General features: G+C 43.9%; 1 protein-coding gene across 1 annotated transcript in view; it reads right to left on the minus strand.

The window, feature by feature from the left end:
* Window positions 1-22,876, minus strand: part of gnsb (glucosamine (N-acetyl)-6-sulfatase (Sanfilippo disease IIID), b) — a 42,714-nt gene extending 19,838 nt beyond the window's left edge. Inside the window, exons 1-4 of the mRNA XM_073057539.1 lie at window positions 22,693-22,876; window positions 10,582-10,641; window positions 9,490-9,693; window positions 1,947-2,012 (exon numbers count right to left, since the gene is read on the minus strand). Coding sequence (XP_072913640.1) covers window positions 1,947-2,012; window positions 9,490-9,693; window positions 10,582-10,641; window positions 22,693-22,806 — 444 coding nt within the window. The 5' untranslated portion in view covers window positions 22,807-22,876. The remainder of the gene's footprint in view (window positions 1-1,946; window positions 2,013-9,489; window positions 9,694-10,581; window positions 10,642-22,692) is intronic.
* Between the last annotated feature and the right edge of the window lie 4,563 nt (window positions 22,877-27,439).

A 27,439-nucleotide genomic window follows, 5' to 3' on the forward strand; every position in this document is an offset into this window, starting at 1 on the left:
GAGGAGACCACGTTGTGAGTGAGCACCGAATCCAGCACAGCAGGATGGAGGGGCAAATTAAATCACTGCTTCACCTGGAATGGTGGTTTGCATCCCTGGGGGGTGGGGAAGGAGAGGAATGAACGAATACAACCTCTGGCCATATGGGAAGGGGGAGACTGCAGTCCCTTGAAGTGCAGAAAGGGGAGGAGAACGGGAGACATTACTGCTGATGGGATCATGTTGGAACAGGTGGAAATTCCGAAGGATAACATTGAGTAAGGTTGTGGGGCAGAAGGAGAGTAGGGGGAGCACCAACTTTGTTCTGACTGGGGAGGGGGAGGGTGAGAGAAGTGCGGGACAGGAAATACAGGGCTCATCCAACATGGCAGAGTACAGCCACGTTTCAAGGAGGAGAATGTTTCACGAAGGAGGACATTTCACAGGCACCAGAGCAGGAACTTCGTCAGTGGAACAAATGACAAAGAAACTGGGACGAACGGAGTCCTCACAGCAGGCAGAGAGAGGGTTGCTGTGAACTCGAAGCCAGCCACGACCATCGTATCTCCCGAGATGGAGACAGAGGTCTGGAAAGGGAAGTTTCTAAGATGGACCACATAAACGTGAAGTCAGGCTGGAAACTGGGTGGGAGGCACAGGAACATTGTAGCAACTCAGTCCATCAGAGAAGGACTTGCGGTAGTGGTCTGAACAAGCCTGGAATATGGATTGTTCCATGTAGCCAAAGACATGGTGTAGGCTCAGCTCTGAGCGAGTTCACACAACTACACACCTTCAACCTGGCCTTTTGTCTTAGAGCCCACTCCTCCCCCAGATTCCCGACCCTCCACTCCTCTCCCAGCTCTGCAGAAGGGTCTCTGACAAAACAATAACTGGCATTTCTTTCCACAGAAACACCTTCACTGAAGGAGCTTTCTGCGCCCTCCCCCCATACTTGTGTCATATTCCAGCACGGGAATTATTCATTCTCCCACTCAGGCCCATTTTTGCCACAGCCCATCAGAGAGCACGAGCACACACGCACTCACTCAGATTGTGGGCATAGCCAAGACCAGGCCGAGTTATGACAAGTTGCTGGGGTCACATGATCGCCACAGACCAATGAGCAAGGTCAAAGGCATCTTATAACCCCGCCAGTCAGGATTTGTAATAAATGATCACGCCAAACACTTCTGGCCATATGTATAATCTGAATCTTTGACCTCTCCCAACACAACCCAGAAACTTGATTTAATTAAAAAGTACTCAAAAGTGAAAATGGATATTCTAACAAGTTATTGTTAGATAATCTAAGCCAATACATATTTTAGTCAACATCTGTTATCAAACAATTAACGTGAAGAATTTGCACTCTAACGGACAGGCATTTGTTGGGATAATAATGAAAATCTCATTCTTTCATGGACTTCAAAAGGTTTAAGTGCAATTCATAAGAGCTGGGAGTCGGAGTTTAAACTTCAAAGTATATTAAAGTTCTATACGTCACCATACACTACCCCGAGATTTATTTTCTTGTGGGCATTCACAGTAAATGCAAAGAAAATACAGTACGAAAAACTACACAAAAATTAAGATGCATGACCAACTGCCAATACAATTGTGCAAATACAACAAGAAAAGCAAAAATAATAAATCAGAAATTCCATTGAGAACACAAGTTGTAGTGTCCTTGGAAGTGAGTCCAGAGATTGTGGAATCAGTTCAATATTAGGATGAGTGACTTTGGTTCAAGACCCTGATGGCAGAGGGGCAATAACTGTTCCCGAGCCTGCGGGAATGGGACCCAAATACCCAGCATGGAGAGAAGGATTAGATATTTCACTGTAAAAGGAGGAAGTCAGTTTTGGAGGGACAGAATGCAGTTGCTGGCTTGCTGAGGAGCAGAAGCCCCCTCCCCTCCCTTCCCCTCCACTTGTAGTCAAACCACAAATTGAAGTCGTCACCTACCAGTCCATACCAATGATCCCAGCCCATGGGGACGTGAGCTGTTCCACCAACTGCAGGGTGCCCATACTGTCAGAAAATAAAGCAAACAGTGTTATAATGGAAGGATCCACCAAAGCCTACAAGATGAGCAACTACATTCAGGAGGAAGTGCACACCAGGTCACTCACTGGACATGTTACAAGCAGAGCAAACCTTTGCTGTTCAAGAGCCACTGTATACCAAGGAATTGGTTTATACAAGGGACTAGGATGCCATCTTGTCCAGCTGCCACCCCCACCCCAAACTGAGAAGACAGCAAGAGTCATCCACACTTGGCTGAGTTTAGTCACACACCAGGAAGGATGCCAGAATTCCTTCCAAGGACTTCACTGACAGTTTCATGCCAAACCTGTTCATATATTTGTAGTCATCTTTACAAATTTTCCTCAATTCCAGATTATTAGCCCAATTTAAACTCCTCAGCTGCCATGGTGGGATTTGAACTTGATTTCTGCAAACCCAGACCTCCATCTTACTGCTTTAATTATTTAAACCACTATACCACCACAGCAAAACAGGTTGGCGATATTTTTCAAACCCATATACAAGGTCAGTAATGCCAAAACACTATGGTCCCACAACGTAAAATTAATGTGTCAAATACTATTATAATGAAATAATTGAGGTAATTAATTCTTTTAAGCTTGGTTACAAATTTCTGGGGGGAAAATTAGAAGCCTTTAAAAAAAAAATCAATAGTTCAAAAAAAACTTTAAAAACTAAAATACATACCAATATAATAAAAATATGCCGATGCTGGAAATCCAAAGGAACACACACACGCGCGCACGAAATGTCGGAGGAACTCACCATCTATGGAAAAGATGGAACAGTTGATGTTTCAGGCTAAGACCCTTCATGAGTCCCAATGAAGGGTCTTGACCAGAAATGACAACTGTTTACTCTTTTCCATTGATGCTCTCTTCCAGCATTTTGTGCCTGTTGCAATAAATACTGGTTTTCTATTCAACTACCTCAATTCCACCATAGCTTCCAGAACCCAGGGATCCAGTTGAAAACTCATGTCCAATACAAGTGTAAAGACAAACTTTCTGGGGAGCTTCCAGGGGTGAGCAACGAGCAACAATGCTCAGCGGCGGATGACGACAGGTTGTGTACTAGGCAGTGCCTTCCTTGGGTTGGACAAATGACAGATGGCTGAAAACAAGACTCCATTGGGCTGTAATGCAACTTCAGACACCAACCGAGCAACATTATATCCTGAACTATAACATCCTCAACACTTTCCGTGCACAATCACTTCAGACAGAAGAGTGGTCAAGTTTAGAGATGAAGAAAATAAGAGCCAGTAGTTGGAGGCATCAAATGGATTTCACACTGTCCAATGCACCCAAGTTAACCACTGCCCTTCTTGGCTGTGCCGAACCATTTTTCTGCCTAATCCCACTGACCTGCACCTGGACCATATCCCTCCATACCCCTCTCATCCATGTACCTGTCCAAGTTTTTCTTAAATGTTAAAAGTGAGCCCGCATTTACCACTTCATCTGGCAGCTCATTCCACACTTCCACTACTCTCTGTGTGAAGAAGCTCCCCCTAATGTTACCTTTAAACTTTTCCCCCTTCACCCTTAACCCATGGTCCTCTGGTTTTTTTTCTCCCCTGGCCTCAGTGGAAAAAGCCTGCTTGCATTCACTCTATCTATACCCATAATTTTATATACCTCCATCAAATCTCCCCTCATACTTCTAGTTCTAACCTATTCAACCTCTCTCTGTAACTCAGTTTCTCAAGTCCCGGCAACATCCTTGTAAACCTTCTCTGCACTCTTTCAACGTTATTAATATCCTTCCTCTAATTAGGTGACCAAAACTGCACACAATACTCCAAATTCGGCCTCACCAATGCCTTATACAACCTCACCATTACATTCCAACTCTTATACTCAATACGAACCTTTCCAGCTCTTAGCTTCATCCCACCCCCTCCAGTCTTCTCCTATCATTTCGCATTTCCCCCTCCCCCCACTACTTTCAAATCTCTTACTATCTTTCCTTTCAGTTAGTCCTGACGAAGGGTCTCGGCCCGAAACGTCGACAGCGCTTCTCCCTATAGATGCTGCCTAGCCTGCTGTGTTCTACCAGCATTTTGTGTGTGTTCTTGTACTCAATACTTTGATTTATAAAGGCCAATGTACCAAAAGCTCTCTTTACGACCCTATCTACCTGTGACGCCACTTTTAGGGAATTATGTATCTGTATTCCCAGATCCCTCTGTTCTACTGCACTCCTTGGTGCCCTACCATTTACCTTGTATGTTCTACCTTGGTTTGACCTTCCGAAGTGCAATACCTGACACTTGTCTGCATTAAATTCCATCTGCCATTTTTCAGCCTATTATTCCAGCTGGTCCAAATCCCCCTGCAAGCTTTGAAAACCTTCCTTGCTGTCCACTACACCTCCAATCTTTGTATCATCAGCAAATTTGCTGATCCAATTTACCACATTATCATCCAGATCATTGATACAGATGACAAATAACAATGGACCCAGCACTGACCCCTGTGGCACACCACTGGTCACAGGCCTCCACTCAGTGAAGCAATCCTCCACAACCACTCTCTGGCTTCTCCCATTAAGCCAATGTCTAATCCAATTTACCACCTCACCACGTATACCTAGTGACTGAATCTTCCTAACTAATCTCCCATGCGGGACCTTGTCGAAGGCCTTACTGAAGTCCATGTAGACAACATCCACTGCCTTCCCTTCATCCACTTTCCTGGTAACCTCCACGAAAAACTAATAGATTGGTTAAACATGATCTACCACACACAAAGCCGTGTTGACTCTCCCTAATAAGTCCCTGTCTATCCAAATACTTGTAGATCCTATCTCTTAGTACTCCTTCCAATAATTTACCTACTACTGACGTCAAACTTACCGGCCTATAATTTCCCGGATTACTTTTAGAGCCTTTTTTAAACAACGGAACAACATGAGCTATCCTCCAAACCTCCGGCAACTCGATAACGACATTTTAAATGTATTTGCCAGGGCCCCTGCAATTTCAACACTAGTCTCCTTCAACAGCATCTTTTTGTCTGGACCAGTTAGCTCATGCACACAGTTCAAGACTCTTGTGGGAAATATATAAACACCAAGGTCCCATTATTTGCTGACTTACTATCTAAAGATCCACCTACTTGAGGTTAGTCTCAGTTACTGGACTGTCAGAACTTGAAGTGCCACGCTAGCATAGCGGTTAGCACGACGCCATTACAGCTCAGGGCGTTGGAGTTCAGCGTTCAATTCTGACGTCACTTGTAAGGAGTTTGTACACCCTCCCCGTGGGTTTTCCCCAGCTGCTCGTTTCCTCCCACTGCCCAAAGACATACCAATTACTGGGTTAATTAGTCACTGTAAATTGTCCCGTGATTAGGCTAGGGATCAATCGGGTAGCTGGGCTTGAAGGGCCAGAAAGGCCTATTCTGCACTATACCCCAATAAATAAATAGCTGGAATCAGGGTCAGGAACATCAGAATCAGGCTTATTATCACCGTTAAATTTGTTAACTTAGCAGCAGCAATCCAAAGTCATACATAATATAGAAGGGGAATAAATAAACAACAGTATATGTATATTGAATAGATTAAAAGTTGTGCAGAAACAGAAACATATATTTAAAAAGTGAGGTAGTGTTCACGGGTTAAACGTCCATTTAGGAATTGGATGGCAGAGGGGAAGAAGCTGTTCCTGAATCACTGAGTGTGTGCCTTCAGGCTTCTGTATCTCCTACCTGATGGTAACAGTGAGAAAAGGGCATGCCCTGGGTGCTGGAGGTCCTTAATAATGGACGCTGCCTTTCTGAGAAACCGCTCCTTGAAGATGTCCTGGGTACTTTGTAGGCTAGTACCCAAAATGGAGCTGACTAGATTTACAACCCTCTGCAGCTTCTTTCGGTCCTGTGCAATAGCCCCCATACCAGACAGTGATGCAGCCTGTCAGAATGCTCTCCACGGTACAACTATAGAAGTTTGAGTGTATTTGTTGACAAACCAATCTCTTCTAACTCCTAATGAAGTATACTCGCTGTCTTGCCTTCTTTACAGCTACATCGATATGTTGGGACCAGGTTAGATCCTCAGAGATCTTGACACCCAGGAACTTGAAACTGCTCACTCTCTCCACTTCTGATCCCCTATGAGGATTGTACTGAACATGTGCTGAATGTGTAACTAAGCCACAGGTAGGGTTCAGCTTATTTTAGCAACTTGCCTAAGAGTGGTTGTCCATTGTATATGGAGTCATTCCAATAGCCTTAATCACATGTCTTTTTATGTCACCCACAGAAACTCCGTGCCTCTATCTGTCACATACTGAAAGGAATGATGCAATTACCTGGCTGATTATTTGAATGGCTCTTATTTTCGCTCAGTGACATTTAAAAGTTTACAGCCAGCGGAAAAAAAAACACATACACACAAAATAGGTATACATACATCTTGAAGAATGGGATGAGAGTTTACAAAAGAAAACAACTCCAGGCAAGAATCACAGCAGCAGATTCAGTACTGTCAGATGGTAAGTGTGAGGTGCTACATTTTGGTAGAAATAATCCTAATAGGACATACATGGTAAATGGTAGGGCATTGAAGAATGCAGTAGAACAGAGTGATCCAGGAATAATGGTGCATAGTTCCCTGAAGGTGGAATCTCATGTGGATAGGGTGGTGAAGAAAACTTTTTGTATGCTGGCCTTTATAAATCAGAGCATTGAGTATAGGAGTTGAGATGTAATGTTAAAATTGTACAAGGCATTGGTGAGGCTGAATTTGGAGTATTGTGTACAGTTCTGGTCACCGAATTATAGGAAAGATGTCAACAAAATAGACAGTACAGAGAATATTTACTAGAATGTTACCTGGGTTTCAGCACCTAAGTTACAGGGAAAGATTGAACAAGTCTTCATTCTTTGGAGCGTAGAAGGTTGAGGGGGGACTTGATAGAGGTATTTAAAATTATGAGGGGGATAGAGTTGACGTGGATAGGCTTTTTCCATTGAGAGTAGGGGAGATTCAAACAAGAGGACATGAGTTGAGAGTTAGGGGGTAAAAGTTTAAGGGTAACACGAGGGGGAACTTCTTTACTCAGAGAGTGGTAGCTTTGTGGAATGAGCTTCCAGTAGAAGTGGTAGAGGCAGGTTCAGTATCGTCATTTAAAGTAAAATTGGATAGGTATATGGACAGGAAAGGAATGGAGGGTTATGGGCTGAGTGCGGGCCAGTGGGACTAGTTGAGAGTAAGCATTCGGCACGGACTAGAAGGGCCGAGATGGCCTGTTTCCATGCTGTAATTGTTATATGGTTATATGGTAATGGGTGGGTGGGAGGTGGTGGTGCTATATTACAGACCACCCCGAGTGAGGCTCAAGCATGACCTGTGTCAATAAGGAGATCAATGTGTCTTTGTGACCAACTGGACAAAGCACACACAATGAAGTGAGGGTATTTGAACACCTCTTGCCCGCGGGTAAACGAGATGCAGCAACTCCTTCCCTGTTTCTGTATGCGTGTGAGTCAATGCTGTGGTGAACTACATATACCTGTCTGGACAGGCCCCTCTGCTGACTGCCCTCTGCCTATCGTTCACCTCCCGTCTCCGGGAGTTATTGATGGTGCATTAAATGCAGGCAACGTGTTCAATTTCCCCATCACCTCATGACAAACATTTGTCCTGTCGAAGATGCTCCGTGAGCCAAGGGCTTCGGTGGCAAGCTCATTCCTGCTGAAATTTTAACTGTATTGCTGAGCACAAATGCGGATAACAACTTAATGCCTTCCAGCTTTAAAATTCACGGGAACGAACCAGATTTCCTTCCAACAGACCATTTCTCCAATGCATCAAGACTATATCAAGCCCCATTTTGTTTGCCTATTTACCAATTTCCATCCTTAAATGAAGGTTGAGTAGGCATCCATAGTGAGGTGTAGGGTCTCAACTTCCAGGACCTTAAATCTATTCACCTACGCTCTGGCCACTAGAAGAAGCAGGATCTCCCAGTGGCCACCCATTTTAATTCCACTTTCCATTCCCATATTCCAATCCACGGCCTCCTCTACTGTCGCAATGAGGCCACACTCAGGTTGGAGGAACAACACCTTATACTCCCTCTGGGTAGCCTCCAACCCGAGGCCTTTAGTTACTAACAGGCCTCAGCTCTCCAATATCTTCCACACTTGTTTCAATTTTAATATCTTGTGGTTCAGGATTGTTTTACATTTGATAACATTCCTATAGAAATCTCTGTATTTTAGCTATATTAATGGAAGCATTTGTTACTGTACAAGCAGGCAATCTTTAAATGCCTACCAAGACATGACCATGTGTCTGCTCCAAACATCACTGGCACTAGCCTACTCTCCATCAAGGACATATACACAGAAAGGAGCCAGAAAGGGTCAGTAACGTTATGAAGGATTCCGCCCAGCCTGCTCATGGACTGTAAAGCTGGCCAACACCTCTACCCATAATCCACCCCTCCACACCCACAACCACCATCACTTTATCATTTCCTGTCAGTCACCTATGTACAGACACTCCTGTGCCTAGCATCACTTTACAGATGTACAATCAACCAAAGAAAGACCATCCTACATGTTTATATCTATTGTGCTTTTTTTAATTATTGTGTTCTTTATCTTAATAGATTTTTTGTGCTGCTTCGGACCCAGAATAATGACAATCTTTCATGTTTATGCTTGTGTACTGGAAATGTTAAACCATCTTGAATCTTGCGTCAGTGACTAGAAGGCTGGATTAAAGGAAGTTACTCAGAGTAAGCAATTTCATTCTCACCCAACACCCACGCGCATGCTGCTTCAACAGCAGCCATTGGACGCAGACATTCCCCCAACCCCCCCTCCCCCCCAAGTGTAGGGGAACAGAGACTATTCACTGCTATTACTCCCACTGACAGTAATACACGTGGACAGTTGTGCTTTAACTAGCAAGCACCCCATCCCACCTGGGAGAGCAGCTGGGTCACAGCCAAGCCCAATCTAGAATACAAAACTTTTTCTTTTTAATATACAATAAATGCAAAGTTCAATTAAGAACTTTTAAAAAGCGTAGCTGCCGTAATTCAGCAAATATACACTGCCAGCCTACATATAGTAAGATCCAAGATTTAAAAAAAAAACACACATTGAACATCAGCCACAAGATCAAGAATAACTTCCCTTCTTTTCCATAAAGCAGAAAAAAAGTGCTATTTTTTAGTATATACCCACACTGGTGGCACTAGACTGGTTTTTAATACCCTATTGAATGACAAAGCAGCACTCTTAGTACTGCAAATGAGAACAGGCAAGATTTTTTGTGTACAAGTGGCTAAAGTGGAACATCAGCCCATAATTTTACAAAGCAGTGCTGAGATGGTGGAGAAATCCTTTCTCCCAAATCGGTTTGAAATTTAACAACGCAACCTCCCGACTTGGGCATTCATGTTGTTGACAGGCCCATGACTGACAGACCATCGTACCTGATTGAGGTATTTGCCTGCATAGAAGGTCTGGTATCCCTTTTGCTTCAGGTAGACAGGGAAAGCACGTGGCTCCATGACTTTCTGCCATTTCACGCTGCTGCAGTTTCCACTCAGCGAGTTGTTCCGCACCAGGTGATTGTGGGGATACTTCCCAGTTAGAATCGCACTGCGACTTGGGCAACAAAGCGGGGTGACAGTAAACTGAAACAGAACAAATGGGGCTCGGTGTGAGTAAGAGTCAAAAGCAGAGACACCACTGGCACATATCCTATTCACGACCAGTCTCATACCAATGATCAGCGTGGAACTGTTGTATTGTGAAAGCAACACCTTGATGGAGACAAGGTGTACTGCGCTCCAACAATAACTGATAACTGCAAAGACTTAGTGACTCAAAGCTCATATTTTAAGTTTGTTGATTTCTAACGGAGTTTGAGGTGAAAATTTTCAATGTAAAGGAGACAACAGGACAGGATGAGCAAAGCTTTGAAACTTTGAGATCAGACTGTGAGGAAGCACATATATAGGACTCATTTGAACTTTTGGAGGAACAGACCAGCCAAAAGCCCATCCTTCAACTCCTCCTCCACCTGTGACCTTCCCCACGTGGCAGAACCTCCTCAGGGTATCTGCCATTTTTGTTGCCCCCCCCCCCCCCACTCTCATGCAATGACCCCTCCAGAAGCTGCAGTAGGAACAGATGGATGGACACCTAGATACCAAACTTCACCACCTCCTCTGCAACTGGTTTTGTCTCCTCCTCAGCTCAGATGAAAGAAGCCAAAACGTTAAACTGTTTCCTTCTTCGCAAATGACGTCGGAAACTGTCAGTGTGCAAGGGAGCGAACAGTATTTAAGCAATAAACTTGTTCCAGCAAGCTGCAAATAGTACAGTGGGAAAGCGTATAGTTTCCACTGCGATCCCCATCAACTGCTGCACGGTTTACAGTTGCTGACCAGTAACACTTCAGCATGCAACACTCAGCACTATTCTAGATCCAAGCAGAAGTCAAGTTCCTGTGATTCACAGTATCAGTGCATGGTGTTAACCAAGTTGTGACATGCACTGTAAAAGCTAGTTATACTTACTGCATTAGTGAAGGTAGCTCCTGCATCACCAATTAAAGCTCGAGTCTTCTTCATGGGAGTCTGAAACAGTGACACACAATACAGTAAGTGACATTGTACAAGTACAAACTTTATAATGTTCTAAACTGGGACCCCCTCGAGACAAAAATTGAGAATTGTTGCAGTGGAGGCCGCAGTTACGTCCCTTGTAGATGTGGTACTTTAATGTCAATGCACATCACAATAGGATGCTGTCTGAAAAAGTAACTGCATGAATCAGGACTCGATGCAAAAAAGGTCAGCACCGCAGAGCAGAGATAATATTTGTCCCCGGTTAATGGAATCCAATCTTAAAGATGCTGGAAATCTTCAGTAACACAAAATGCTGGAGGATCTCAGCAGCTCAAGCAGCATCTGTGGACAAAAGTGAATATTCGAGATGTTTTGAGAAAGGTGAAAATTGTGTGCAGTTTTAGTCACCAAATTACAGGAAGGATATTAATACGGTTGAAAGAGTGCAGAGAAGGTTTACAAGGATGTTGCCAGGACTTGAGAAACTGAGTTACAGAGAAAGGTTGAATAGGTTTGTTCCCTGGAGTGTAGAAGATTGAGGGGAGATTTGATAAAGGTATATAAAATTATGATGGGTATAGATAGAGAGAATGCAAGCAGGCTTTTTCCACTGAGGCTAGGGGAGAAAAAAAACCCAGAGGACCATGGGTTAAGGGTGAAGGGGGGAAAAGTTTAAAGGGAACATTACGGGGGGCTTCTTCATGCAGAGAGTGGTGGGAGTGTGGAATGAGCTGCCAGGTGAAGTGGTAAATGCGGGCTCACGTTTAGCATTTCAGAAAAACTTGGACAGGTACCTGGATGAGAGGGATATGGTCAAGGTGCAGGTCAGTGGGACTAGGCAGAAAAATGGTTCGGCACAGCCAAGAAGGGCCAAAAGGCCTGTTTCTGTGCTGTAATGTTCTATGGTTCTATGGTCTCTGCTCAAGACGTTTTGACTGTTCACATCCTTCTATACAATGTGCCTGACCTGTTAAGTTCTGCGAGGACTGTGTGTGTTACAGACAGCATTTAGCTTGCGTTTAACATTCATCCATCCTCAAGACCTTCTGAAGTGTTCTTTCTCCCCCACCCTGCCCCAGTAGTAGGCAAGGGAAAAGCAGACAAATGGGACAGTTACAATGGCCTTGTGTCACTGCATTTTGTAAAATTAAGATAAATTTTGTTCATAATAAAAGGTGCAAAACCTTTTACATTCATGGCCATTACATTCAGTAGTGTTAACTTTTTTTTTAAAAACTATTGTCACTCATGTGGCTGCCTAGGATGAGAATATTTGAGGGGCTTCCCCACCCCACTCGGCCCTTCCATTTGCAGTAGCAGAAGGAGCCCAGACCGTTGTTCTTCTCCACAGAACCTTTGCAACGGTTGACCTAAGCTTCAGCACATCTCCCAGCATCTACTCCTGCAGCTTGGAAGGTGCCAGCCAGCAGCGTTTCCTTATGGACATCTTGCCATGCTGGAAGACCAGCAAATTTCAGACAAACCAAAGGGAGTCTGTCACCAAGTTGATGACCTTTATGCCCACCTTGGTGTATAAAGGAGCCCTCTGCCTCCATACTCTCTTAACAAATCACCCATCTGTCCTTCTCTCACATGGGGTGGGGGGGGGGGGTGATACTTCCACAGGAAGGATCTGGTTGGGAAAGGCCCCTCTCACTACTGGTTAAGCAAGGCCTTGCTGCTTGTTTGTGAGTTTTGGTGAGGAGGCATTCCCCCAGAAGATTTGGATATTGTCCATCCACACTTCTGTATCCACCTGCTCCCAGACAATCCTTAGCCTGGTCCACATCACTTAGCAGCATTCCTGCTGAAAACAAGCAGCACCTGAACGCAACATTGAGAGGTCAACCCATTTGTCCCAGAGTTCTTGATGCAAACATCAGGGTTTTCCCAGAAGGATCATCAGGAGAGGAAAAGTGATATACATCCTGGTACATTCAAGGCCTACTGAAGAGGATGAGGGAATGGATGGGTGGATAGTTAATGTAGCACCTCTAACACATACGTGTTCTCCAGAAGTGGTAGAAATGGACATGTCCTTATCTTGGCGCAGCCAGCAAGGGTGGCTCGGTAACCACACCCAACACCACTCTCTCAAAATACAGCCAAAAGCAGTTCATTTTATTTGACACCAAATAAATATAGATATTTTAACACCCACATTACCCATCACGATTTCATTGTTATTTTAGTTGGGCCTCAGTTGGAAAATCTTGACAAATTCAGGGCAATCCACTTTAGAAAAGACATCAAGGTCCAGGAGGACTTGTGGAAACGCTACATGTGGAGAGACTGGATGACTTACTCAAAAGTCACTGAAGATAGGGAAGTACAATTGTTCAAAGTTTTGAACTTTTTTCATGTTACTAAACTAGAAAGAGTGCAGGAATTAATTACCAAGGTGTAACCTGGACTTGGGACCGGAGATACAAGACAAGGTTGTGTAGAGTAAAACTTTATTCCCTGGAACATAAGAGATTGAGAAGTGATCTGATGGGAGGTATACAAGATCACAAGGGGCATAGACAGGACGAAAGCACAAAGTCTTGACTCCAAGGAGAGGATGCCAAAAACAAGAGGGCATTGCCTTAAAATCAGAAGTGAGAGATTATAAAAAAAGGGGGGGGGGGGGGGGGGCAGCTTCTTCATGCAAAGGGTGGTGTATATTTGGAATGAGCTGCCAGAAATGGTGGCCGAGGCAAGCACATTAGCAACATTTAAAAGCCATCTGGATAGGTACTTGTGTAGGAGATGTTTAGAGGCTACGGGCCAAATGCAGGCAGATGGAACTAGCTCGCTGGGCATCATAATCAGCATGGATGAACTGGGCTCACTTCTATGCTGGGTAGATCTACAACTTTGTGAATAATGAGAAGTTTCTCCCACTGGCAAGTCACCAATGTAATCCCACAGTAAACTGCTATGCGCACAAAGGCACTGGAAGAGCTCTGCAGATCGGGCACAGGAGGGAAATGGACAGTCAATATTTGTAATTTTCCAGACCCAAAATATGACTCCACTATTTAAGAAGGGAGGGAGGTAAATGATGGCCAGAAAGCCTGATGTCAGTGGTTGAGAAGGTATTGGAACCTATTATCAAGGATGAGGTTCTGGGGTACTTGGGGCACATGATAAAATAGTCCAAAGTAGACATGGCTTCCTTCAGGGGAAATTTTACCTGAAATCTGTTGGAATTCTTTGAGAAAATAACAGGCAAGATAGACAAAGGAGAGGTTTACTTGGATTTTCAGAAGGCCTTTGACAAGGTGCTGCACATGAGGCTGCTAAACAAGGAGCCCATGATACTACAGGAAAGATACTAGCATAGATGGAAGATTGGTTGGTTGGCATGAGGTAAAGAGTAGGAATAAAGGGGCCCCTTTTCTTGGTGGCAGCCTGTGACTAGTGATATTCTGCAGGGCAAACACGAGGAAATCTGCAGATGCTGGAAATTCAAACAACACACAACACAGCAGGCCAGGCAGCATCTATAGGGAGAAGCGCTGTCGACGTTTCAGGCCGAGACCCTCTGTCAGGACTCAAACTGACGAAGGGTCTCGGCCCAAAACGTCGACAGTGCTTCTCCTTATAGATGCTGCCTGGCCTGCTGTGTTCCACCAACATTTTGTGTGTGTTGTTTGATATTCTGCAGGGGCCAGTTTTGGGAGCAGTTTCTTTCACATTATACATGTTTATGTCTTGGATGACAGAATTTGTGGGCGATACTAAGATAGTTGGAGGGGCGGGTAGTGTTGAGGAAGCACGGAGTCTGCAGATGGACTTAGAATAGGCAAAGTGGCAGATGGAGTATGGTCATGCACTTTGGTAGAAGGAATAAAGGCACAGACTATTTTCTAAGCAGGGAACAAATTCAGAAACCAGAGGTACAAAAGGACTTTGGGAGTGTCCATGAAATGTTAACATATAAAGAGCATTTGAAGGCTCTGGGCCTGACCCCAAAAATGAAAGAGTTAATATTTAAGGAATGTTTGATGGCTCTGGTCCTGTACTCACTGGAGTTAAGAAAAACAAAGGAGGATTTCATTGAAACCTATTGAAGATTGAACGGCCATCACAGAGTGGATGTGGAGAGGATGTTTCCAAAGTGGGAAACTGTACCACTGAACAGGATATGAAAGTTACCAACTCAGCCAGCTCATCACGGACACTAGCCTCCCCAGCAGAAAGTGTTCAAATGGCAATGCCCAGGAAAGAAAATACAGCTCCCATAAACAAGTAACCCCATCACCCAGAATATACCCTTTTCTCATTGCTTCTGTCAGGGAGGAGGCACAAAAGCTTGAAGAACTCAATGTTTTACGAACAACTTCTTCCCCTCTGCTATCACATTTTGGAACAGACAATAAACCCACTTTTTTGGGCTCTCTTTTTGCACTAACCATTTACTTTAAATATGTCTCATGTAAGTAGTTATTTTACAATATATTGCACTGCACTGCTGCTCTAAAACAACCAACTTCACGACATATGCCAGTGACATTACACCCGATTCGGAGACAAGCACCAGAGGGGCACAGCCTCAGAACAGAATGGCGGTCCTTTGGAACTGAAATGAGGAGGAATTTCTTTAGCCAGAGGGCAATGAATCTGTGGAATTTGTTGCCACAGACTGCTACAGAGGGCAAGTCTTTGGGTATACTTAAAGTGACGGTTGATAGATTCTTGATTACTAAGGACATTAATGGTTAGGAAGAGAATGGAGTTGAGAGAGATAATAAATCAGCCATGATGGAGTGGTGGAACAGACTATGGGCTGAATGGCCCAATTCTGATCCTATGCCTTTTGGGTCAGGCCCCATTCGAACACAGAAAGTTTTAATCTCTTGGTTAACAGAAACACGATATTGATACACAAAGCATGTTCTCCCCTGGTTTACAATCTAATAAGAATAAAGTCTTATAATCTTGCTGCTTGTGGTCAAACATCTGAGCGAGTGACCAAAAAGGTTGATTTTTGGAGTTGTGTTATCAAGGACAATTCCCTATCTGCCTTACGGAGAGGTTTATCAGTGTGTAGAACAAGCATTGCCTTTGAACTGATATTCCAGAGGTGAACAATTTTCTACCCATTTCTTAAACCCCCTCTCCCTCGAACTACAAGGCAATGTCAATAAAACACCGAGGCCCAGCAAAAACAATCAAAGCACCAACAAGAAAATTTAAGAATGCAATTAGAGTAAACATGGGCTGTAGTGTAGATTATAAAGTTACCAAACACAGGATAAGAATTCAGAACTAGAGATTTTTCTCTTACAAAGGCATCATTTTGGGTCTTAAAGATGGTTTTAAAAAAAAGATTTCTGTAATTTGCTTATAAGCCCCAGTTTAACTCATTTGACATCATATTCATTACACAAGATGTGATTGGTTCAGGACCAGCCCCAGCCTGGAGCAGAATTAATCTTCTTTAGAACGAGTTTCCTTGACCACTGTGATAGGATGTGGCCGTCTGCTCACTTGTACTTCAGAATCATCAAGCACAGAAAAGGGATTGTGCAGAGATTGTGTTGAAAGAGGAAAGAGAAATAGATTTGATATAATGAAACTGAACCTGCACTAAAACAAAAGCACTCCGTTTGAGTAGCAACATCAAGGTGCACTGCCTGAGTTGGTTATGTAGAAAAAGATTGATTTTGCACATTTTTGGAAAAATGTGCCTCAAATTCACTCCGCGTCCCCACTGCAGCAGAGACAGATGTACCACTTGTCACAGCAGCCCTGCCTTCCCAGCAGGGATATTAGCAATTTAATCAGATCAGTTCCAAATTACATACAAGATGTCTCACCAATTTCACAGACGACAACAAAAAAAACGGGAAATGGAGAGGGTACTAAAAACCAATCAACTCAAGAAAAACAGCAAGATGGGGAGTCTCACACTGCAACCCAAAAAGCCACATAAAAAGGAAAAATTCTCTCTCCAGCAGAGGTGGGGATGAAAAGTAATGAGAAATAGTCTTTGTCAGGAAAGGCTTGGCATTCAGATTTCAATAGAGCTGCTCAAACACATCTATGATGCTCTGCAACACAAGGTGAAGATCACCGGCTGATTTGCACAAAGTCTACCAGATATTACAAGAAGTTATCAATAGACATGGTGCTGGCATGGCAAATGGAGTATGCACCAAAATCTAGTTGCAATATTTGGACAGCACCTCAAATAGCACCAAAGGAATTTTTTTTTTTAATTTTAGTCTTAGCATTTAATATATACTCTGACAATCCAGGATTCAGTCATTCGTTACTGCATGGGAGCTCCAGTCTGCTGAGACTCCGATGTTGTTCAAACTCATGACACCATCTGAGGGAGAAGTTGGGCTGGACCACATGACAACACATCACAAGGCCAGTGTTTCACCTGCTCCAGCAGCAGATGATTTCCGTAAAGATATTTCTGAACAGAATTTCCAAAAGAAAACCTTAAGCTACGAATGGGAAATGAAAATGTAAGACAGAGTGTGCCTGGCCTCGAGAGTTCATGGACACTCACAAGACCATTTTCAGATCTACAAGCAAATTGTTTCCGGTCAGCATCACATGATTTGATAACTATTGCATGGTTCACTGTTTTACTGCCTCATATTATTGTGAGGGTGCAAGGGTTTCTGGGACTCAGTTCAGTAAACTCGCTATTAAGATCCCAATGCTTTAAATAATTTGGAATGTACAAAATTTGCACTGGGAAGCATTTCCTTAGTGTAAAGCACTTACTTGCTTTAGGTCAGAGTTTAAGGGGCAAAGAGCAGAGAAGGTACAACCTGTTGTAAAGCCAAATTCGGAATTAGGTTTAATATCATCAGCATATGTCATGAAATTTATTAATTTAACGGCAGCAGTACAAAGCAATACATGATAATATAGGGAAAATGTATATTAAATAGTTACATTAAAAATAGCGCAAAAACAGTGAGGTAGTGGTTTCGGCCTGAAACATTGATTGTACTTTGTTACCTGGCCTGTGGAGCCTCTCCAGCATTTTCTGTGTGTCATGGGTTCAATGTCCATTTAGGAATCAGATGTTCATGCATTTTTTTTTAAAATCTGTAAAACTGCTTCACTTACATTGAGTGATAACGTCCAGACACCATATAAAGCTGTTCACACCATTGAACTTTACTGACACATTACAGATGTTACACACACCTAAACTCTGCATCAGGTGCACTCGGAGGGAAAAGACCCTAGGATGGGGCTGTGGTTAACCACAGGGAGACAAGTGAAAAAGAAAGCACCAGAGAGTTGAAACAACTTGACCGGTTAGTTCACAAGACACGAGCAAGAACACCCGCAGGCCAAAGCGCACCTCAAGCCCGCTCCTCCAATCAAAGTGCTCATGGCCTACCTCCTACTTCGAAGTTCAAAATACAAAGTAAATTTATTATCAAAGTACACAGATGTCACCAAATACTACCGTGAGATTCACTTACAGGCATACTCTGTAGATAAAGGAACAAAAGAATCTACATGAAGATACACGCAAACAAAAACAACCAACATTCAAGAAGACAAACCGCACAAATACAAACACATAATAATAACAATGAAACTCTTGTGAAATCAGTTTGAGGTGTGCCCAATGGCTGAAGGGTAATAACTGTTCCTGGACCTAGTGGTGTGGTGTCATTTCCCTGCACTATCCCCAAATCCCCTTAACATCCATAAATATATCAGTTTTAAAAATCTGTTTCCACAGGCCTCTCAAGTAAACAATTCCAAGGGTTCACTCCTATGTGAAGATAACTTGCCCAAGCGGATGTAGAAGGGATGTTTCCTACAGTGGGGGAGTCAAGGCCAGTAGGCACAGCCTCAGAACAGAGGGGTGTCCTTTTAGAACAGAGACGAGGAGGAATTTCTTGAGCCAGAGGATGGTGAATCTGTGGAATTCGTTGCTACAGGAGGCTGTGGAGGCCAAGTCATTAAGTGTATTTAAGGCAGAGGTTGATAGAACCTTGATTAGTCAGGGCATGAAGGGATACGGGGGGGAAGAAGGCTAAAGATTGGGACTGAGAGGGAAAATGGATCAGCCATGATGAAATGACAGAGCCGACTCGATAGGCCAGAAGGCCCAACCTGCTCCTATACCTAATATTTCAAGAGGCATGTTCCCAGCTTAGACACTTCACCCTGAGAAAACATGCCTCCCACATCTGAGATTCTGCAGATGCTGGAAATCCACAGCAACACACAAAATGCCGGTGGAACTCAGTAGGTCAAGCAGCATCTGTGGAGAGGAATAGACAGTCCATATTTCGGGCCTAGACCTTTCACCAGGAATGACGAATGAAGGGTCTCGGCCTGAAAATTCATCTGCTTACATTCATCTCCATTGATACTACCTGACTTGCTGAGTTCCTCCAGCATTTTGTGTGCACTAAAGCAAGGTACTGTTTGCCTTTCTACTTACCTACATCATGAGCACATTAGCCATGACTCATACAAGGTCTGCCAGGTTCATTAGAACACCGGTGTTCCCCAAACTCACCACAAGAATCAATTTATCTTTCTACTGAAGTGAATAGCCTCTTGTACCACCTTGTCCTCCATTTGCCACGTTGCTCCCATTCACTCAGTTGGCCCCTCTCCCCTTGAAGGCCCTTTGCATCCTCATCACCACTCCCACTCAATGTTACCAGGGACCTCCTCAGCCAAGCTGTCAGTAAAGACCGACTAGCCGAGTCCTAGCGCTAACTCTGCGATAGCAATCTGCCTGCATGAGAAGGTCTCCTTCATTCGATCTATTAACAAACTCACAATACACACCAGTGAATTGCCCCAACACCCAATTCCTTTTGATCGAAACTTGTCACTAGCCTTTGCAAATCCTTACCAAAAGCAAATCAATGGTCCAAACTGCACCCATTCCCTCTCAACTGCCCAACAAATCCTATAGACAAGGCAACCATGATTCACAAATCCCCGTTGACTCACATTGCTGTTCTTCTCACATCTTGACACCCTCTTTCATTACCTTCCAGTGTTACCCCCAAATACCCATTTCAGCCAAGAAATCAGTTCTTCCCTCGTTACTTTCTTATTACCCCCCATTGTCTAAATATATCCATTGCATTTGCAACTCTGCAGTCTGTCCAAACATTCCAGAATCTATAACATTTTGGACAAACACTTATTTCCTCAATCCGTTAGGCCTCTCCATTTCTGGACATTTTCCGTCTTCTTTCATATAGGTTTTTTAATATTTCTTAGTAAATTTTTGTATCTCACATTTACAGATCTTATCCTTTTCACACACCTGTGGAAGCACTGGAAGTTTCTAGCCATTTTACTCCACCTTGCTTTATTAATTTCTTGGTCAACCCTCCGGTGCTACTCGATGCACTGAGCCACCCAACAGATTGGTTGTTCTCCAGATTCCAGCATCTACAATCTCCGGTGCATCACTGGGTCTAATGCGTTTTCCCGCAACTGCCCAAAACCTATTTACATTTAACACTATTTTTTCACCCATGATCTACGGCTGGTCTTTTTCTACTGTGTCAAGAAAGAATGCATATTTGATACATGTTGGGTGGAGTATGATCCACTGTCATATTCCTTAATGCCATTTCTCCAACCTACCATCATTATTAGCCTAAACAGTTTTCCTTATTTATATCAGAATCCCTGACTTGCACTACATTCAGAGGCCTATAGACAAATACCAGTGTTTTCTCTGCCTAACAACTGTTACAATTCTTTGAGGAAATAACAGGCAGGATAGACAAAGGAGAGTCAGTGAATGTCAGTGGATTTCCAGAGGGCCTTTGACAAAGTGCTGTGCATCAGGCCGCTTAACAAGAGGCTGTGGTATTTCAGGAAGGGCACGGATAGAAGATTGGCTGACTAGCCAGAGGCAGAGTGGCAAATAAAGGGAACCTTTTCTGGTTGGCTTCCAGTGACTAGTTTCAACAGGTACATTTAATGTCAGAGAAATATATACAATATACATTCTGGAATTCTTTTTCTTCGAAAACAGAGGAGTGCCCCAAAGAATGAAAGACATAAGTAGTTGGTGTTGGCTCCGGTTCTTTTCATGTTATACATCTGGGGCTAAGAGGGTGAACAGCTTCAAGTTCCTCAGCATAAACATCACCGAGGATTTCATGTGGTTTGTACATACCAGCTGTGTGGTGAAAAATGCACAACGATGCCTCTTTCACCTCAGACAGTTGAAGCTTGGTATGGGCCCCCAAATCCCAAAACTTTTCTACAGAGGAGCAATTAGGAGCATCCTGACTGGCTGCATCACTGCCTGGTATGGGAACTGTACTTCCCTCAATCGCAGGATCCTGCAGAGAGTGGTGCGGACAGCCCAGCGCATCTGTAGACGTGAACTTCCCACTATTCAAGATATTTACAAAGACAGGTGTGTAAACAGGGCCCGAAGGATCACTGGGGGTCCGAGTCACCCCAACCACAATCTATTCCAGCTGCTACCACCTGGGAAACAGTACCGCAGCATAAAAGCCAGGACCAACAGGCTCCAGGACAGCTTCTTCCACCAGACCATCAATTCTTGCTGATAACAATTGTATTTCTATGCTATATTGACTGTCCTGTTGTACATACTGTTATAAATTACTATGAATTGCACATTTAGACAGATGCAACAAAGATTTTTAATCCTCATGTGTATGAAGGATGTAAGAAATAAAGTCAATTCGATCAGTGATTTGAATTGATGGCTCTGTTACCACATTTCCAGATGGTACAAAGATAGATGGAAGGGCAGATAGTGCTGAGGAAGCAGGAAGTCGACATGAGATGAAAATGGGCAAAAAAGTGGCAGATGGAATATGGTGTAGGGAAGTATACGGCCATGCACTTTGGTAGAAGGAATAAAGGTGTAGACTACTTTCAAAGCAGGGCAAAAATTCACGAATCAGCTGCAAAGGGACCTGGGAGTCCTGCTGCAGGATTCTCTAAACGCTAACTTGCAGGTTGAGTCAGAGGCGAGGAAGGCAAATGCAATGCTAGCATTCATTTCAAGAGGACTAGAATATAAAAGCAAGGATGTAATGCTGAGGCACTTCACTCAGTATTGCAGGCAGCTTGGGGCCCTTGTGCTGCTCTCAGAGAGGGTCCAGGAGGTTCATGAGAATCATCCCAGGAATGGAAGGGCAACTTTTGATTGCTCTGGGCCTAGACTGGCTGCAGTTTAGAAGAACAAGGGGGATCTCATCGAAATCTATCAAGTATTGAAAGGTCTACACGGTGGATGTGGAGGGGAGGTTTCCTGTAGTTTGGGAGACTAGGAGCTGTGCACACTGCCTTAGAAAACAAGGACAACCCTCGGGCTGCAGATCTGAGGAATCCATTGCTACAGATTGCTGTGGAGGTCAAGTCATTTGGTATATTTAAAGCGGAGTTTGGTAGCTTTTGACTAGTAAGGGTGTTAAAGGTCACAGAAATAAGGCATGAGAATGGGGCTGTCAGCCATGATGGAATGGCAGTGCAGATTCAATGGCATAATTCTATGTCTTCTGGCCTATGCACTCCTTGGCTCTCTCCACATTGATTCTACATCTCAGCCTGCTGAGCCAACTATTGTACCAATGCCATCCACCTCTGTCCGTCCCTTCTAAACTGTAAGCTTGCTCTTACTTTAATATTTTACTTCTCCGCTCACCTCCCCCCCCCCCCCCAGCTCCCCCAAAGAGAATTTCCCAGTCTGCATATTAATTAGATAGTGGGAAGGTTTGAAAGCTGGTGAAAGTTACTACAGGGATACAAACAAGTTCAACGACAAAATACTGGGGATTCATGGCGAGGCTGCCTGTGTCAAGGTAATTGATGTGTCAGGGATGCAACCCAAAGAATATAAATACTAACCGTAAAGTTGACCAACTTTTTCACATTGTCTGTTAAGGAAACCCGGACAAGAAAGAGGGAGAGAGACAAGTATAAAGTTCACGCTGCAAGCTCTAAGAATTACGAAACCTGCTCAGATGCAGACTGGAAGCGAGTAGTGGGAGGGCATCAAGTTAATTGAAGCAACTGTAGTTTTACAATTACCGTCAAAACAAAGTTACCGCCACCTACCATTCCTCCCAGTTCCACATCCTGATCATCCGTTAGTATCAGCACGATATTATTCCTGGTGCAGAGCCCGAACCGACAGGACCCGACCAGGAACAAAAACGTTACCAACTTCATGACACGGGGCCAACAACTCCACGAATGAGCTAACGATCCGACTTCCGGGCCCGAAACTTTGCAGGCTCACGGTTTTAATACAGCGGCGGGGCGCACCTGTAATTGACATAACACCAAGCCAATCACTTGCACTGATAATGCATCCGTCTGCTGACGTGTGTGTTCAAGCACCAATCACTTTGCAGGAGCTACAGCCAGGGTGCGGCCCCGGCCCTTTGCAACTTATTAGCATAAAAGGGGGTGGTGCGTGCAACGATCTAGTAGCGTTTTGATCAATAGCATTGGTCATTGGATTTAATAACACTGAAATACTCCTCCCCTTTGATTGTCGTAATTTATATTATTTTGTTAAAGAAACTTTTAAACTATATACAGTTAGTATGAAAGCCAAGGCTAACTTCAGATGAGTTAGATCGTACGTTATTGTAGAAACAATCTGCCGGAGGAACTCAGCAATCTCCTCCAGCATTGGCATATTGCTTCAGATTCGAGTACCTGCGGTCTCCCGCGTCTTCTCGTCAGGTTAAAGATGTGTTGGGTGTCGATAGTCCAGCATCACTACTCCATTGTTGGTCAAAATAAAAGCACCAATGAGCTTGAACGTTGGACAAACACCTTGCTTAGTGCAGATACAATCTATTATTTATATGAGGCATTATAATAGCATAATTGTAAGGCATGATAATAACTTGAACTGAAACCGTAATTTAGCTGAAGTTGTCAACATCCAAATATGTGGATAGATATTTTAAGCAGAAGGTGCATTTGGTGATATAAGGAAGTGAGAAAAGGTTTTTAGATTGGCAAATTTAAGCTTGTGAGTTGATTTAATATGTCCAAGGTACAGTGAAAAATTTTGTTTTGCATTCCATTCATATGAAGCGCTTATTACAATAGAGCATTGAGGTAGGACAGAATGCAGAATATTTTGCACTGTCTATCCAGATTTACAGTAGTTTTTGTGTCTTGTACTGCACCATTGCCATTAAAACAACAACATTCACAACATACACCCACGTGGCCATTTTATTAGGGACCTCTAATAAAGCGGCCAATGAGTGTATGGTCACGGTCTTCTGCTGCTATAACCCATCCACTTCAAGGTTCGACGTGACTTGGATTTAGAGACGCTCTTCTGCACACCACAGGTGCAACGCGTGTTTATTTGAGTCAATGTCGACTTCCTATCAGCTTTCACAACTCTCTTCTCTCTTCTGGCCTCTCTCATTAACAAGGCTTCTTCACCCACAGAACTGCCACTCTCTGGATTTTCTTTTTATTTCGTTGTTGTTTTGCTCACACCATTTTCTGCAAACTCTGGAGACCCTTGTGTGTGAAAATCCCGGAAGATCAGCGGTTTCCGAGGTACTCAAACCTCCCCATCTGGCAGCAAAAGTCACTGAGATCAAGATCCTTCCCCGTTCTGGTGTTTGGGCTGGACCTCTTGACCATGCCCGCGTGCTTTCGTGCATTGAGTTGCTGCCACATGATTGGCAGATTAGATACTTGCATTATTGAGCTGGTGTTCGGGTGTACTTCATAGAGCGGTCACTGGGTGTTTGTCAGTGATGATAAATTTCATTCTGATTACTGAGAACATGCAGTGCAGGGAGACGGTAAGGTGCAAGACCAAACGGTGAGGTCACAAAATCATCTTCTCGTAGTAGGGGACCGTTCAATTGTCTTATTACAGTGGGGTAGGAACTGACCTTTAGCCTAGTGGTCTCTGCTTTCAAGCTTTTTGTATCTTCTATGTGGCGGAAGGGGCGAGAAGAGAGAATGGCTGGGTGGGTGGAGTTACTTTATTGAGGCACTGAGAAGTGTAGACTGAGTCAATAGAGGAGAGGCTGGTTTCTGATGTGTTGAGTTGTGTCCGTAACTCTGCCAGTTGTTTGCGATCTCAGAGCAGCGGCCATACCAAACTGATACGCATCCAAGTAAGATGCTTTCTACAGAGTTTCATTTAAAACTGTTGAGGGTTAAAGGGGGATGTGCCCAATTTCTTTAGTTTCATGAGGAAGTAGAGCTCTTGGTGAGTTTTCTTGGCTGAGGATGTCTATGTGGTTGGACAAGCTATTGGTGGTGTCACTTGTCAGCTTTTAACGGTCTTGACCTCAGTACCAACAATGTGGGGAGGAGTATGTGCACCATCCCCTCCCCCCTTTCTGAAGTCAATGACCGGTCAATGCTCTCTTGTTCCGGTGGCATGAGGGAAAGGTCGTTGTTATAACAGCATGTCACAAGACTCTCTAGCTCCTTCCTGTGCTTCCACTCTGTGTCATTTAACATTCCTTGCTGTTATCATCTCAGAGGGTCAGAATGTAAACTGCCATCACAAACAAGGAATGGCATTGCCTCTGCTTTCTTAGGGGTTCACACAGATTCAGCATGTTTTCTGAAACACTGACAAGCTTCTATAGATGCAGAGTGGAAAGGATCCTGACTGCTTACTCAGTAGCCTGGTATGGAAACACCAATGTGCAAGAGCAGAAAGTGCTGGATGCAGCCCAGTCCATCACAGGTAAAGTCCTCCCCACTACTGAGCACATCTACAAGGAGCACTGCCACAAGACAGCAGCATCCAGCTCATGCTCTCTTCTCACTGCTGCCGTCGGGCAAGAGGTACAGGACGATCCCACACCACCAGGTTCAGGAATAGTCATTACCCATGAATCGGTATGCTCCTGACTAACCTCGACTCTGAACTGATCCCACAACTTTTTGACTCACTTTCCAGGACTTTCATGTTCTCAGTATTAGTTATTGATTTATTATTCATGTTTTAATATCTGACAGTCTTTTAAACATTGGTTCCTTGTCAGCCCTAAATAATAATGCATGCATACATGTATACATATATACATAAACAATACTGACAACATGAGTTGTAGAATCCTTGAAAGTGAGTCCAAAGGTTGTGTTCAGTGATCAGTTCAGTGTTGTGGCGAGTGAAGTTGTCCACATTGGTTCAGGAGGTTGTAGGGCAAAAACTGATCCTGAACCTGGTTGTATAGGACTTAAGGCTCCTGTATCTCCTTACTGATGTCAGCAGTGAGAAGTCAGCGTAGGGTAGATGGTGGTGCTCCTTGATGATGGATGCTGCTTCCCTACGAAAATGCTCAGTGGGGAGGTGGGGGGATCTTTGCCTGTGACGGACTGGGCTGTATATACCACAGTGTGTAGGCTTTTCCATTCTCGGGCTCTGCAGCTCCTACATCGGGCAATCAGTCAGGATACTTCCTACTGTGCATCTACGAGGGGTAATTGATAAGTTCGTGGCCTAAGGTAGAAGGAGATGAGTTATTAACTTCAAACTTCCTGAATAATCATGCAAAGAGTTGAACTGCCTGTGCATGTAATGAGAGCTGTATAACTCACTTCCTTTAGCCTTCGGCCACAATCTTATCAATCACCCCTGCTGTGGACACTCTCTGGAGGTCCAAGATCCATATTCTCCACGACCGCTGGACTAAGTGTGTAAATGTAGGAGGGGACAGCACACACAAAATGCTGCAGGACCTGACAAAGGGTCTCAACCCAAAACATCGACTGTGCTTCTTCCTGTAGATGCTGCCTGGCCTGCTGCGTTCCACCAGCATTTTGTGTGTGTTGCTTGCATTTCCAGCATCTGCAGATTTCCTCGTGTTTGCATTTTTAAATGTAGGTGGGGACTATGTTGAAAAATAAATGTGCTAGGTTTTCTAAAATTGACGCCTTCTACCTTAGGCCACAAACTTATCAATCACCCCTCATATAAAAGTTTATCCTTGTTTTAGATTACATAGATAGATACTTTATTGATCCCAAAGGAAATTACAGTGTCACAGTAGCACAGATAAACAAATATTAGAAGAGAAGTAAGTAAGAATAAAAAATAGGTTACCTTAAAATAAGATGTTCAAGATTTACAAGTTCACACTGTGTGGTGAACTACATATACCTGTCTGGACACCCCCCCCCCCCCCCCCCGCTGACTGCTCCTGTGGCTCCTCCCACAGACCCCTGCTGACTGCTCCTGTGGCTCCTCCCACAGACCCCCTGCTGACTGCTCCTGTGGCTCCTCCCACAGACCCCTGTATAAAGGCAATTGGAGGCACTGCTCCTCCCTCAGTCTCCAGGATGCTGTGTGATGGCCTCTTGCTGCTGACAGTGCTCTCTTCCAGCTAATAAAAGCCTATCTCGCCTCACATCTCCGAGAGTTATTGATGGTGCATCACACTAATAAGATGTAGTACAAGAATTATCAGTAATGGGTGCATATTCATACCTTCCAGATAAGTGATGGTAGTATTGCACAAGGTGTCCACAATAGCAGGGTGTGGTAAACAGAGCTAAACAGAACATAAGCAGAGGTTAATAACAGCCTGACAGGAGGGGGTCATCTCTTCCCCGCTATTGTGACTCATTGTAGAGCCTAATGGCCGAGGGTAACAGTGACCTCATATCGCGCTCTTTGAAGCAGCGCAGTTGTCTTAGCCTATTACTGAAAGCGCTGAACCTGTGCAAAATTCTATGGAAGTCGAGGGGCTGCCATACTTTCTTTGTAATGGCATTTACGTGCAGGAGCTAGGACTGTCATATGTTGAAAGATTGGAGTGACTGGGCTTGTATACACTGGAATTTAGAAGGATGA

This window comes from Hemitrygon akajei, chromosome 1 (genome assembly GCF_048418815.1).
Source record: "Hemitrygon akajei chromosome 1, sHemAka1.3, whole genome shotgun sequence".
Classification (NCBI taxonomy): domain Eukaryota; kingdom Metazoa; phylum Chordata; class Chondrichthyes; order Myliobatiformes; family Dasyatidae; genus Hemitrygon; species Hemitrygon akajei.